The sequence below is a fragment of the Ipomoea nil genome, unplaced genomic scaffold (assembly GCF_001879475.1).
Source record: "Ipomoea nil cultivar Tokyo-kokei standard unplaced genomic scaffold, Asagao_1.1 scaffold1317, whole genome shotgun sequence".
NCBI lineage: Eukaryota > Viridiplantae > Streptophyta > Magnoliopsida > Solanales > Convolvulaceae > Ipomoea > Ipomoea nil.
The window spans coordinates 5,664,229-5,680,150 of NW_017617745.1; the positions used below are offsets into that span (position 1 = coordinate 5,664,229).

Below are 15,922 nucleotides of genomic sequence, written 5' to 3' on the forward strand. Positions count from 1 at the left end.
CCCTACTTCCCCTCCTAAATCAGCCACATCTTCAGTTTCAAATTCTGCCCCTAATTCTGCCCCAACATCAGCCTCATTCCCAATTTCACACTCATCAAAATCCAATTCAATATCACTCAAACACCCAGATTGAGCCCTATTATCTGTTTGTGTTTCTGCATTTTCAGGGCCAGGTAAACTCATAACTGTAACCAAGTATGGATCATCCAACCCATGTTCAACATAAATTTCACACTTCTTACCCTTCAAAGTAATCTGAACTAAGTGCATACTGCTGGCATCATTATTTAAAAGCTTCAAGCACTTAAAAGATTCTTCAGGTAATTTATATGTTAGTGATTGAATGTTTCCATATCTTGCCTCCTTTATGTACTTAATAAGATGTGGATATCATATATAGTCTGGGTCCAACTTTACAGACTCTACTTCTCCACCTACATACCTAAGGCTAGGGGTTTTTATGAAGTTACCACCATGGTGAATAAGTAATTCAACACAGTCTGACATCCTGAAATACAATAAGTAAATGCAAAATATAAAAATCACAACCAGACAACACAGACATCACTATATTCTTTCACATGTTTGCACAGCAACCACAGTATTCATATGCACAATTATTAAATATAGAAATTCAAAAGCACAACAACCATAGTATTCAAGGCTAGTGTTATGTAGGACCCCCACAACACCTTTACCAGACATTGTATGGACCACATAACAACAAGCAGCTTTACACTTTGTTTACAGATATTGAGAGTAGGACCACAGCCCTTTTTTTGAAACTAGCAAGACCACAAAGCTATTTTTTACTTTACACAACATCAATTCAAAGGGAATGGACTACCAGTTACTCTTCTATTTATTTCAAACCAAACAAATCATTCGACAGCAGTAGCAGCAAAGCAAAGCTTACCTTCTCCACTGTCGTCAATGGCATTGACGGGTAGTCCACCACGCAGGTCGTCTATGTCCTCAATGTACACTTCTCCACTGTCGTCAATGGCTTCGATGGGTGGTCAGATCGTTAATAATGTCCGCTTCGCTTCTGGAATGGTGTCGAGGCCGGGCTAGGGTTCACGATAAGGGAATTTCATATTGATTTGGGAATTTTAGCTTGATGACTTGTTGCTTTGTATTGTTAGTGTTTGCCATGTAAACAAGCCACATAAGCCTAATCGGACACGTCATCGCAAATGGGTTATCAACCTACTAAAAAAGCCAATCGCACAAATTTACTTGGTAGGTGTGGCTAATTAGAGTTTATTTTAGTTCGTGGGGGGAATTGAGCATTTGGCCATAGTAGATGGGCATATTTGACACTTCTTCCTTTTAATTATACTATAGTTTCATTTGACAATATACGTTATTGAATGAGTTAGCTTTTTAGTTTCATTTTTCACACACTAATTTCATTATAACAACATTAAAATATCATTTTAATTCTACTACAATTTCATTTGATGACTATAGTTTACACAGTGGCTGTGTGAATCATAGTCTATTGTATAACAATTAAAAATCATCCAAACTAAGTTGGACTATTTTTAAAAGAATCAAATTGCTACATGTTAAATTATCATTATCATTTTAACAAATCAAGAATATGCTAAAACTTGTTTTTCTTAAAAAAAAAATAAATAAAATTATCCCTAGAAGTATGATAATGGGCACATTTGATTCCCATTCTCTTCCAAATCCCAAACTAACCAATGAAACTGGTGAGTTCGTTCCCAAAAGGTTCAATGTGATTGGTTGTGGATATTATGAAGCCATCTCGCGGGCCCCACTTTCAAATAACATATCCCCCTCTATCTTGTTATATCCACGTGCTCCGTGGCATGGGGCAAATTTACTGTGGACCATGATTTATGTCGCAGCGTGAACTATAAGTATATATTATTTTAATTACATTTTAATTTTATTTGATAATATTATTATGTTTTTTAGTTTTATTTTCTTAATTTTATTATAATAATACTAAAATATTATTTAATTCTATTGTAGTTCCATTTGATGATCATAGTCCACACAACAACGCCGTGTGGATCATGATTCAGTGTATAACAACGGTGACCTGGCATCTCGTGGGTCCCACTTTCAAATAACATCATCCTTGACCCTATCTTCTTGTATCCACGTGTCCCGTGACCTGGCACCAGATTTCTGGCTCAAATTGTTTCCTCATCTCATGGGTGGGATTCTTTTGAATTTGCAATCCTTCACCAAATATTACAATTTTCTTTCTCAAATCTCCTCCAAAATTTGATCTTTTTTGTTTGTTTTTGTTTCCCTTCCCATTCTCACAAATCTTTGAAACTCCATAACCAAATCATCCATAGTTTCTGCACTATAACAAGATGGTGTAGATCACAGGATGGCCGGGACATCAGTCCTTCCTCAAACACCCCTATTGATACTGAAAGAAGATCATAAAGAGTTAAGCTCCAGCTTGAAGGAGCAGGAATGGATCTCTGTGATCAAGAAATGCAAGAGCATGAAAGAATTGAAGCAAGTCCATGGCCATATCCTCAAGCTGGGGCTGTTCAGCGCCTCCTCCTTCTGCGCAAGCAATCTTCTAGCCACTTGTGCGCTCTCAGAATGGTGCAGCATGGATTACGCCTGCAAAATTTTTCAGGAAATGGATGATCCAGATTCGTTTGAGTTCAACACAATGATTAGGGCCCAGGTGAAGGATATGAACCCAGAAGAGGCTATATTCTTGTACATTGACATGGTAGAGGATGAGGTGATGCCGGATAATTTCACGTTTCCTGCTCTGCTTAAGGCCTGTGCTCATCTCCGGGCTCTTCCAGAAGGAATGCAGATTCATGGGCAGATTTTGAAGTTTGGGGTTGAGGTTGAGGAAGATGTGTTTGTGCAGAACAGTTTGATCAATATGTATGGGAAATGCGGGGAGATAAGGCGTGCCTGTGAGGTGTTTGACAAAATGCCTCACAGAACAGTGGCTTCTTGGAGTGCCCTTATAGCAGGCTATGCAAATTTGGGCATGTGGCCAGACTGCCTTAGGGTTTTCAATGAAATGAACTCTGGGGGAGTGTTTAGGGCAGAGGAAAGTGTCTTAGTAAGTGTGTTATCTGCTTGTACACATTTAGGTGCCCTCGATTCGGGGCGGTCCATTCATGGGCATCTGGTAAGGAACATGAATGGACTCAACATCATAGTACAGACATCCTTAATAGACATGTATGTAAAATGTGGGTGCCTAGAGAAAGGGCTGTGTCTCTTCCAAAGTATGACAAAGAAGAACCGGATGTCATATAGCGTCGTGATCACTGGCCTTGCCTTGCACGGGCACGGGCACGAGGCCCTAAGGGTGTTCGGGCAAATGCTAGACGAGGGTTTAGAGCCGGATGGTGTCACTTATGTGAGCGTCTTGACCGCTTGTAGTCATTCTGGCTTAACCAAAGAAGGGATAAGATGTTTCGAGAGGATGTTATCGGAGCACGAGATCAAACCAACGGTTCAGCATTACGGGTGCATGGTAGATCTCCTGGGAAATGCAGGCTTCCTAGATGAAGCTTTCGAGCTAATCAACACCATACCTATCGAGCCAAACGACGTTCTGTGGCGTAGCCTGCTAAGTGCATGCAGAGCTCACCAGAACGTCGAGTTGGGGGAAGTTGCAGCAAAGAATCTGTTCGAGCTAAAGCCACAGAACCCTAGTGACTATCTGATGCTATCGAATATGTATGCAAAAGCTCAGAGATGGCAAGAAATGGCTATGATTCGAACCGAAATGGCTAACAAGGGTCTAAAACAAGAACCCGGCTCTTGCACGGTTGAGGTAAACCGAAAGGTCTACAAGTTTGTATCACAAGATATGTCTTATCCCCAGTGCGAGGGCGTCTATGAAATGCTTCACCAGATGGAGTGGCAACTGAAATTCGAAGGCTACTCACCCGATACATCACAGGTATTGATGGACGTTGACGAAGAAGAGAAGAGGCAGAGACTCGGTAATCACAGCCAAAAGCTGGCCATTGCGTTTGCGCTAATACACACATCGCAGGGATCATCTGTAAGGATCGTAAGAAACGTGAGAATGTGTAGCGATTGTCACACGTACACTAAATTTATTTCTACAATCTATGAAAGAGAAATCGTTGTTAGAGATCGGAATCGATTTCACCATTTTAAAGATGGATCTTGTTCATGTAGAGATTACTGGTGAATATATATAATCTCTCTTTGTTTAAAGAACTTGTGCCCCTTTCTTTTTTTTGTTGCCTAAAGGTATCCCTCCAGCTATCAGACTAATCCCCCGTCCCTACTGTCAGCACACTAAGTGGTAGGGGATGCTTAAGGGACAAGGTGCTGAACCACTACGCCAACCATGTTGGTTAACTTGTGCCCCTTTCTATCATGCCCTGTAAAACTCTTAAAATGAATTGCACTACTACTGCATTTTTGGAATATGTTTACAAATTGAACTAAAGGAAGAAGAACAGAACTGAACTGAACTAACATCAAACCGCATAGTCTAATCATGACTTTATAAACCAATATGTTCTATCTTTCCAATGTGAGACTATTAACACTCCACTCAAGTGGACAGCTGAGCCATTTTTTTATCTAACCGGTTGACAACTTAAAATTAGATTGGAAAGTGAACCGAACAAGCAAGCTTGGAATTGGACTCTCCCCTGAAACAAAATCGGAGTTAAATTTGTTGCCAGCCCAGGATTGTAATATCAGGACCTGCATGACTAATCCTGTCATAATATGAACAATTTTGTTTTTCTTCAGCTGAAATATATACATTGTTTATGTAAACCTAAGTTTTACAAAACAGAGGTGAACATATAAATTTAAGTTATCACCTTGCAAAAGTAGTTTCTGTGAAGCATCCTTCATCTCTTTGCCAAAGGTAAGGGCCCTATTTGGTAAAATGGCTGTTAGCTGATAGTTGTTAGCTATTGGCTGATTGTGTTAATTGGAGGGTATAAATAGTTGATAACATTAGCTGATGGTAGAAAAGTATTTGGTAAATTAGCTGTTAACTGATAGCTGTTTGGTATAATTTCTTTTCTCAAAAAGTTAATTGAAAAAGTTGCTTGGAATAGCTTTTTGAATTTTAACATTTTGGAGTTACAAAAAGCTAATTAACCAAACATTTATATTGATATTTTAACTAAATCAAACCATTAATAGTGGTCAAATAAGCCAAAATTGACCTATAAGGCCAATTTTTTAACAAACAGGGCCAAGATGTGCTGTTGTGACTTTATATTCCACAAAATGTTGATGTGCCCCACATCCAAAGATTAGAGAGAAAGATTTGTTTTATAATGCATATGTAAATTCACCATATCTTTTCTTATAATCTTAATATATGTAAACATTATATTAGAAAAATATAATAAATAAATTAAATTTACATTTTAGTTTGTAAGAATTAATTATTAATTAGTTATTTTCAAAAATATAAATATCAAATTTATAAAAAATAATTTATATTATTATAGTTATTACTCCGTATTATTATATAATAAAATCTAAGGGTTAATACTATGTATTTCTATACTTATGAGTTGTACAATATGCTACAAATATTATAGTATCATTTTTATCGAACAAAATTATCCTTTTTGTAAGTATATATTAAATATTATCAAATTTAGATTTAATTGTTTACCATATCTAAATCATATCACTCAAATTTTCATATACTTTTCAATATTATAAATTTATAATATGAATTCCACAAGAAAAGGCCTATATATAGCTAGCTAACAAATCATTCATTTCATAATAAAAAATGCCTTATCCTTTGACTTCTTTATTAAAATTCTTCCCATGACTAAAAGTAGTAGTAGTAGGAATACTATGATTAATGTCTTAAGAAATATCGATATAATACATCAACTCAATGATGAGAATTTTATTGATCTTCTAATATAACAATAAAACATTATTAACACTAATCATATTAAAGGCAAATGCAAAAAGAAAAAAAAAAAAAAAAACATCCTTTGAATTAAGAGCAATGATCATACATTATCATCTGGGAATATGATGTCAGGCAGCCTGTATCAGTAAACATTTAAAGAAGCTGACAGCCAAAGTTGGAAAGTTGTTGGAGGTTGAAATTGCACAAGCAAACTTATCACTTTGCATTTCTTATTTGATGGATCACATTTTCCTTTGTCGTTGTCCGCCAGAAGCAGAAGCAGAAGCAGCAAATGATCCACCGCTTGGTGTTCGTAACAAGCAAAAACATTACAGATACTTAACCATCCCACGGCCCTCCACACTGATTTTTGATGCTTGAAGACTCTTCTTTTTAGGTGCTTTCAGTTGCTGTAATCTCTTATTCATCTGCAAGTTGAGAGTAGCTAGCTAGATGAGAGATGTCCAGGAATGAATGATGCTAATTGCATCTAACATCATCATTTCCAGCAAAACATACAACATAGAATCAAAACTTCACCTATACATTCAATCTGTTTACACCTTCCACATATGTCCATACTAATGTATCTTGGTTCTACCTCTATTCGTGTTATATCTCAAAAATAGAAGTTTTCTCAAACAAGATGTGTCGATGAATTATCATATCCTTTTTATAATGTCTTTGTTTCGGCCACTCTCACATTTAGGACCATGTATTAAACCAGCTCATTATTACTCCTACAAATACACTTGGAAGGAAATAAAATATTTAAGCATAGCAGTGCACTTGGGCAGAGAAGCTCAGCAGCTCACTAAAAGTAATAACCAGGAATTATGAGAGGAGGCAATTTCCATTTCCCAGCACCCCAAACAAAAATAATTAGCAGATATCATACATGGTATTCTTTTTCAGATATTTATTTTGTTTAAACTAAAATTAATTTCTTAAAATCTTAACCTATCAATAAGGGTGACAAGTAGGCAAACCTTCTGTCGCCTCTGGTCTAGCACAACCTGTTTTGCCCTCGCCCTAACCTCCTCTGGATCAACCTTTGACTGAGGACGAACCACAAAATCCATTGACATAGCTTCAGGTCTGGAAGTAAGTTGCCTGGTGGATGACTGACCAGACTTTTGCCCCCTGCATATTTCAATAAAGATTAAACCTCAGGAATCAACAGAGTACGGTACTTGAGTAAAGAAGGCACCCTTCCTAGAGTTGGAACAGGTATGATGCAGAATTCTTACTGTGAAAATTCAGCCAAATCAAGGTCATCATCCCTAGACTGCATTCCTGAAGCTTTGTTCATTGGCCTATCATGCAGCAAAAGTTACCTCAACGAGTCCAGATAAATCAAAAGCTCATACAAACACAACTGAATCTAGAATGAGATGAATAGATACTTTTTCACAGGTGGCCTTCTATAAGCAGCCCTCTCTTCTTCATAGTTCTTCATGTCCTCAAACCTTGTACTCTTGTTGAAAATGGGTCGACTCTGGGATCAATTGAGTGAAAGTCAAATAACGAAGCAGATTATTAATCATTTTGAACCACAAAATTACTGACACTTTAGTTAAATCTAACCAGAGACTGAAGATTTCGACATAGACTAATATCACAACACACAGCATAGGAGACAACATCCAAGTGATTTTCCAGGCAATTGAAATTTGCTCATATTCAAATGAACCAGCAGAAATTGTGCCTCACCAAAAGTTGATTGATAGATGAGAATACAACATCATATTATCCCTTAATATGCAAACAATTTCTAGATTCTGCCAGGTCTATTGTTTCTAACCTAATACTTCAGCTTCAGCTATAAAATGGACAGAAATAGCCGCACATGACATCACACCATGAATCAGTGAATTTGTTAAGGAATATAACAGTTCATTTCTCAAAATGAACTACTATGAACAAAAAAAGGCCTCATTCCTTTTCACTTTTCACTTCAAAGAAAGGAAAAATATAATAACAAATATAAATCACATTTACCCATTTATCAACCAAGTCCTTGGCAAGTTTCCGATTAGATGTGGTCTCTTCATCTGACTTAGAGAGAAACATAATAACCTGCAGACAGGTAGAAATTATAGTGAAGTACTCTCTTACAAAAACAATTACAGAAAAAAATACTATTCATGGCATGATCTACTTAGGGTTGAACTAACCTTTCCAAGGCCACTCTTTTTCAGCTGTTCCCTTCTATCATACTGTTCTAAATCAATTGGATACTGCAGGATAAACACACCAGTTCCAGTGAACGAACAATAATAAAGAATCAATGATAACTTCACATGAACAAATTCATATTCCATACATCTGTCAGGATCTTTAAGATTGCTGCCCGGATATTTATGTTGGGCAGGCTTCCATCTGGAAGGGGCTCAAGCCAATTCTTTAGAAGTGTTAACACTCCATGATCTAAAAATTCCTGCTGAAGTTGTTTCCTGCAAATCATAGGAGAGAAAATTAAGATAGGCAACACTAAAGTTGCCCTCAAGCAAACAAAGATAAATGACTTCCACGAAATTAGATTTAAAAAAAAAAAAAACTGACAAGTCCACTCACTTTGACAGGACATCTGTAAGAAGAGGCAGCTTTTTAAGTTTATTGATAGCAGGTTTAGACTGTCTATTCAGCTCAGCATCTTCTTCTGCAACAACTTCTAGTTCTGCCATGACATTCTCAACTAATAATGAAATCTCTTGGGCACTTTTTTCATTTTTCTTTTTTTTCTTTCCCATCTTGAATAGTTCCTTTATCTCGTCATCTTCTTCGCCTTCTTCTGCCTAGCAATAGTAAAACAGGAAAAAGTTAAACAACCACTAGGCAACCACATTGCCATACCAAAGACTGAAACATAAATCAGGAAGCTTCCAGTGCAATGCAATGGAAAAAAAGTCATACAGCTCCCATATGGAAACAAAGACAAAGGAAACTCAGAAAAGACAAACAACTAATAATGTATAATGAACAGTAAATTCCAATGACCTGCAATCAGAAAAGAAACAAATACAGCAATAGAAATATAGAATTGTCACCTGTGGATAGCTTCCAGGAGATCGTTGTTCATGGTCACTTCCGTATCTGTCAGCAGGATCTAAACCACTATCATCTATGAAGTTATCGTCATCCACTGTCTTAGCACCATCTCGGTCATCCTACAGCATTCAAAAACAAACAAATTAATCATGAGCCATAATGTCACCAAAAATCAAGTGCAATGACTTTGATGCATTCAGTGGGAAACTCATGTTGTCATCACAAAAACATCATGAGGAGATCCCCCTGTTCCACTTTCAAAAACTGTAACCTAGATTTTGTTTGTTTATGGAACCCCACTGCTGACTAACCAGATTGAGTTAAAAAGATAACCTAATAATTTAGCTTAGTAACTTTAAATCAAGTATTGCAGCAGAAATGAACTCCATCACACTGGTTATCTCTAAGCCAAGAAACCATATAAAGTAAAGCCAAACATTTCAATCATAACCCAGTTATCTTGACCAACTTTTGAGACATTCCGAGTGAATATATCAAATTTTAAAACTGCAATATTGACAACATTTCTAAAACTCATCTATAAATTGTGTATTTATTTGTTTCATAATTCTTCAATGCTACAGTTGGATCAACCAATTCAAATGCTCCCTACTATAACATAAAACCATCAAATACACCGGATAAATACCAAAAATTTCATATTATAGTTAGTAGCCAAAAACAATATAATTGAAATGGAACATAAATAACAGAGCCACAAACCTCAGAATCTCCCCCAGCAACAGTGTCCCACAACTCCTTCAGCTCCTGATCACCATCATTGCCCCTCCGGCCTGCGCCAGAGTACCCTCCTCCATTCTTCCTCACCTTGAACTTTTTCTCACCTTTATCCCTCTTCTTCTCTTTCCTCTTCTCCCCACCGCTCTCCTTCTCAAACCGTTTCCTCTTCCCACCGTCAGAATACGAAGGTCCACCGCCATCAGACTCATCTCTTACCATCCCCGCCATCCCATCATCATAAGCATCCTCATCCGCAAACCCAAGATCCGGTGCGGTCTCTTTCCCACCACCGGACTTCTTAATCAACCGCTTCCGGGGCTTCGATTTGTAATCGTCGTCATAAACAGGGGTCGGCGAGCGTTCGCGCTGCCGCTGGTCCCATCCATCGTCATCAAGGATATTGTCCTGGGGATCGTGATCGGACTGGATATCCTCATCAAAGTCCACCAATCCCTCTCCGTCCTCGTCTCTGTACCTGCAAGATCGAAAATAACCGAAAAGTATTCAACACCCAAACCCTAATTCAAACTCATCAACATCGGATCAACCACGAAATTCACTACATAACAAACAAAAAGAACATGAGAAATCGATTGAAACCGAAGGAAAAACTTACGGATCGTTTTCGTAACCCATGGCCGAGTGTTCTTGCTGCTGAGAAGAGGAGAGATCTTTGGATTAGGTTTTTTTTTTCTTTTTTGTTCTTTTAATTTTTAGCAGTAAATCAATGAACTCTGCCCTTATCTTATATACTCCGTACCAGTGTATGACCAAGTACGTAATAATACGCCAAACCTTTTTCTTGATTAGGGAAATTTCATATTTATATCAAAACTCGTATTTGTTTTTTGTTTTTTGTTTTTTGTTTTTTATTTTTTTGATAAACTGTATTTGTTGATACCTCTAATATTAATTAATATTTTATCTCTGTGTTGCACGGAATAATTTTTTTTTTTTTTAGTACTATTGATTTTATTATGATGTAGTATATGTTTATATATACTTTCTCAATCTAAATAATAACACAGAGTCTATGTCTTCACTTAGGTTCAAATATATGACCTCTTTTTTGAGATAGTCACATATGTGCCATTAAATATACAATATAATAATATAGTTAGATTTTCATATATTTAGCAGGGTAGGTGATGGTAAATACGTACAGAAGACTGATCCGTATGACCGATCCGTCAAGAAGTCATCCAACCGGTCTGTCACGGTCATCAGCCCGACAGGACTAAAACACTTGTGGTCAACTGTACCGTTCGTACCGATAGACCTCGTGACAAGAGGAGATGCTCTCGAATCATCCTTGAAATCGCCCCGACAGAAAGTCACCCGGCCGGTCTACCGTAGGGTGATCGGTCGGGCTGCGAGATGACGTAGCTTGCAGAGCCAAAAACGTAACTTACACGACAAGTTATAAGGGCCAACTTGCGCCTGCAGAGTGGTGGCTGACAACCTGCAAAAGTAGCGGCTCCGCCTCATCGATCAGTCAACCTATGCATAGTTGCAGAGCGACCGCCTGACTGAGCCAACGAGAAGAAGCCACATCGATCCACTTGCAGCAGGCGCATTAAATGCATAGACCGACTTAGACAGTATAAATAGGAGGGTCTCCTCCTATTTCGGATATCTTCATCTGAGTACAAACACTACTCATTACATTGTAACTCAATACTTGTAACCACTTGATACTTGTAATACTATTCAACCTCGGATCGCTCAGTCGTCGCCCGGTAGACCGACCGACCTACCGACTGACCTGCGAGCGCTCTGTTTTACTCGTTCGCAAACATAAGTATTCGTAGTGTAATCGTAACTCCCTGTTCAATTTACACTATCAGTGTGTATATATATAATCTATTTTTTTAAAAAAAATATGGTTAGACTGCGGGTTGACCCATGAGATTGCCAAGCCCACGAGACCCGCATTTTCGTGCGCCAAATATTTTAGATCCTAACTCGCGAGCTTTGACCCACTTTGACACCCCTATGCATTATTGCTCGTATTTCAATAAGTTTGTGATAATTTGATACTTAATTATTTACTATTTAATTTTCAAAAACTTCAATGGAAAAATACTTATCTAAAGAAATTTATCTATATTTATTAAGTTTATATATCTTTATTTTGTATTATGGTTGGATGTATGTTTTGAATGATGTCTTTGATATAGATACCACATTTTTAATTTGATGATTTTTGGATTCCTTGAAATATAAGGACAATCATTGATGAGCCTATGTTTGGTGTTTTGGTATATTTAACACTTTTTGGTTGGACTTCCATTTGGAAGGTTGTAAGTTCGAGCCTCAGTGGAGGTGTTATTAGCTCTTTGTGTTTCAGTAGGTTGAGAAAGTATATGAACAGATACTACAATGTAATAGAGCTAGTAGCATTCAAAAAAAAAAAGTGTTGAGAAATTGGTTCATGTTGGATATATTTGTCTTTAGCAGTCTTATTTCCTTTAGCAACGTGGCCTTTGCAAAATAGTGGCCACAGTCAGAAGTTGTTAACTTGAGCAATTTATTGAATTTAGTGTTTATTAAACATCTACTCCATTGTCTTCTTTGTATGTCTATGTGTATGTAGTGTAATATGTAGTGTGGAAACTAAATAAGAACAATATTTAAAATGCTTCTCAACACTTTATAAACATGATATCAAATCCTCATTTTTAAGGCTTGAAATTTTCTTTGATTTTCATTAGGTAAATAGTACAAATATTGTTCATCATTAAACAATTTTCTATATTGCGCAATACTAAGAGCTTCCTTCACAACATTGGTATAACAAACCTTCCAGAGGAGCACGACAACTTTGCTCATCTTTTTTCTAGTCCCTGCATGTATCAACATGTCGACATATTTCTAACGCCGCACTTGCCTCCATGCGCCAGCACATGAGCTCTCTTTTAACGACCTTTTATGGCTAAATTCCCCATATTCTCTAATCCCTCGTATATGACCCTCTGGTAATTTTCTCATTTTTTCTAATAATAATGTTCGAAGACAGTTTTAAATAGTGTCAAAAATCATCCTACCCAACCTAAAGTCTATGTTCCAAATTTCTTAGGGAACTTAGTGATCACTAATGAGAAACTCAAATTTCTTAGGGAACTTAGTGATCACTAATGAGAAACTCATTGGGTCCCAAAATTGTCAAGATCGGGCCGCTATAGTGGAATTATGGTTTATGTGACAAGGGGTTTTGATCATCTCCCTACACAAGTAGAAGAAATGCAGCATGAAAAAAATGTTCGGGAAAGAGTTGATGCCCAACTCTACAACTTACTATGGCAATCACTTGCTTCTAATTTGATTTCTATTTTAAACTATTCGAAACTTGTTTTTTCTATATCGAAACAAACTCATTTTATACAAATGATATCTCTCGCTTCAACTTTATTACTAGTGAGATATTGAATATCAAGAAGTAAAAAATGTTGATGGGTAAATTTTTTGGGAAAATTCAAGGACTAATGGCTAAATTCAATAAAATCATGCCCATTGAAAGATCACAAATACAATAATTTACCCAATGTGACAAGTTCTTTGTTGTCCTTACACTTTCTAAACTCGAATTGGAGTTTGAGGAAGTCTATAACAAAATACTCGGTGATGAAATTATTCTAAGTACCAAAGAAATGTTTAAGAGACTTCTTCAAGTCTCTTCTATTTACAAAGAGAATGCATCATCCTCCACCACATTTGAACACTTTGCTCTTACTTCTCAAACTTATCATGGTAACAATTGATGAAGATGGCAATGAAGTATTAGATGGGGAGAACGAAATTCCTCATCTCATTTATTTGATTTTTTTTTTTTTTTTTGTAAAAATAAGGGCACACCTATGAGGTATGTTGGAAACTCTATAGAAAACCAACCATAGTTAACGTAGGTCAGTATATATTTGGAAGTCCAAGTACTCAGAACTCAAATAGATATATTATTTTAAAGGTTGAGTATTTGGAATTCTTACAACTAAAGGCTGTCATGACCACCATTTCTCCTGATACGTCTCACACTACTCTTGATTTATAATTCAACTCAGTTTGGGTCTTAGACTTTGGAGCCACTCACCATGCATATCTATGGTAATCCCTCTTTTTTTTTCCTCCCATATTGACTTTTTAGAATCGCTTCGATATCTTACCTTTTGTGACAAATCAAAAAGAAATGTAAAAGAAATTAGAAAAGTCACTATTCATTCTCTATCATTATCCAATGTCTTATATATTCTTAGTTGTCCTTTCAATTTGTTAGGAACATTATACTTTAGATTTTGATTATACCAACAATGTTAGGAAATTTAGTCTCCAAATGATTACTTAGAATTAAGAATCTGAATGATAACTTAGCAAATGAAACTATTCCCACCGAAGAGTAATTAATCTGGAAAGTCAAACCAATTCGAGAAGTAACCTTAGGATTTTTCTTTAGACTTTGAGCAATCATTTTTGTAAGGCTTCGAAAGGTAACTTAGAAAATAAATTTTACCAACTAGGAAGTGAACTAACCAAAAAGCAAAATTAATTCGAAGAGTAAACCTACGAGAAGTCAAGTTAGACTAAGACCTTCGAGTAGTCAGATTACAAAGAGTCGAGTAGTCAAATAATCAAGACTACAAAGGGTCGAGAAGTCAAGCCACAAGAAGTCAAAGTGCCAGATGAAGACTTGAAAATTCAAAGAGTAGAAGATGAAGAGTTGAAGACTTAAAGAGTATAAGACTCGAAGAGTTGAATACGAAGTATACAATACTAGAAGGTTTGACTGAATAGTGGAAATGTCAACCTTAGCCAGATAGTAAGGGGACACAGAAAGTTAACTTCAAGTGAGAAGTTAATTTCCAAGGAGTAAGGAATGACTAAGGAATGTCAAATCTAAAGGGTTGATAAGGTTTGATATGAATAGTTACTATTTGAAGAGTAAAAGTGGCTCCGCGTACGCTACTGTTCGAACATTCTCTGAGTGAACAGTTAACAACCTCAAAGTGCAGGAAGAATGTTACCAAGGCAAAAAGGTGTCCTATGTACATTTCCAAAGGAAGATTTCCCAAAAAGACCGAAGGTGTTTTGTGGAGACAAAAGGTTTAATCAGACACAAAAATACTCCAAGAGTTGGAAATCTGACAAAAGCAACATACTACGTTCTACACACTAGATATTGCACATTGGATAAAAGACGTTTGAAATTTATTTCCCTCTAACGGTCAAATTTCAAGACCGTCTATAAATACCCACATTTAAATATGAATGAGGGCTGGCGATTTTTAGAAAACAAGTGTTAAGTGCAAATAACTTACAAGAAACAATAAGAGCTAGTGAGGTGAGAGAGCAATGGCTACAACGAAATATCAAGCTCAAGACTACGACAACAAACAAGAAGATCCAATTATGAGTCTATAGTTGGAGATTCTGAACAACTCTATGTTCATTCTAACAATCTCTACTTGGATTAGTAGAAAGAGGCGTAGTAACAAGTGTAGGTGGTGAAAAACCTATACACTCAAGGGTGGCTTTGTGTTCAAGGCTTAAGTGGTCTTTTATTGTACTAGTTGTGATAATGCAATCCTCCTTGAAGTTTAAGGAGAAGAGTGGATGTAGGCTGGGTTTTGGCCAAATCACTTCAAAAATCTCTCTCTCACTCTCTTTACTTATCGTTATTTACTTTCAAGTATTTAACCAATCAAACCTAAAGTTTACATGAGTAAAATACGTGCAAACAAACTTTAAAAAAGGGGTAACACATATTTTTCATTGTGTTACTTTGATAAGTTTTTCAAAATCATTCAAGTATATTCACCCCCTCCCCCTATAGACTTGAACCCATATTCATCGGGACCAACACAATTCATTAGCTTACTCGCTCTATTATATTAAGTGTTTTATTATATTTTCTTATGATTTTGTGGTTGTTCAGGACCAACATACGAGAGAGATGATTAGTACGAGATATAAATCATGAGGACTTTATGATATCTTATGCTCCACCGATGCCAACACATCTTGCACTACTATTGTTTCACCTCTCATTGACCAATACCGCTTGAGACATCCTAGCTTAAATAAATTACAACAACTTGTTCTTGACTTGTCAGTATAATGTGAATCATGTCAACTAGGGAAACATTCAAGAGCCTCATATCCTAGAAGAGTGAATAGGGGGTTAATACCCTGTTTTCTTTAGTACACTTTGATATTTGGGGATTA

At 36.6% G+C, this 15,922-nt stretch overlaps 2 protein-coding genes across 2 annotated transcripts; one reads left to right on the plus strand and one right to left on the minus strand.

Moving 5' to 3' along the window:
* Positions 1 to 2,195: 2,195 nt before the first annotated feature.
* Positions 2,196 to 4,221, plus strand: LOC109185148 (pentatricopeptide repeat-containing protein At1g31920). Its single transcript, XM_019335125.1, has one exon. The coding sequence runs from the start codon at positions 2,378 to 2,380 to the stop codon at positions 4,193 to 4,195; it is 1,818 nt and encodes a 605-aa protein (XP_019190670.1). The 5' UTR covers positions 2,196 to 2,377; the 3' UTR covers positions 4,196 to 4,221.
* Positions 4,222 to 5,854: 1,633 nt separating this feature from the next.
* LOC109185373 (protein IWS1 homolog 1) lies at positions 5,855 to 10,492 on the minus strand. Its single transcript, XM_019335370.1, has 11 exons — positions 10,323 to 10,492; positions 9,689 to 10,181; positions 8,965 to 9,084; positions 8,492 to 8,712; positions 8,241 to 8,370; positions 8,092 to 8,154; positions 7,916 to 7,993; positions 7,321 to 7,412; positions 7,165 to 7,230; positions 6,904 to 7,057; positions 5,855 to 6,342 (listed from the first exon to the last, which is right to left on the minus strand). The coding sequence occupies exons 1-11, from the start codon at positions 10,340 to 10,342 to the stop codon at positions 6,244 to 6,246; spliced, it is 1,536 nt and encodes a 511-aa protein (XP_019190915.1). The 5' UTR covers positions 10,343 to 10,492; the 3' UTR covers positions 5,855 to 6,243.
* Positions 10,493 to 15,922: the final 5,430 nt, after the last annotated feature.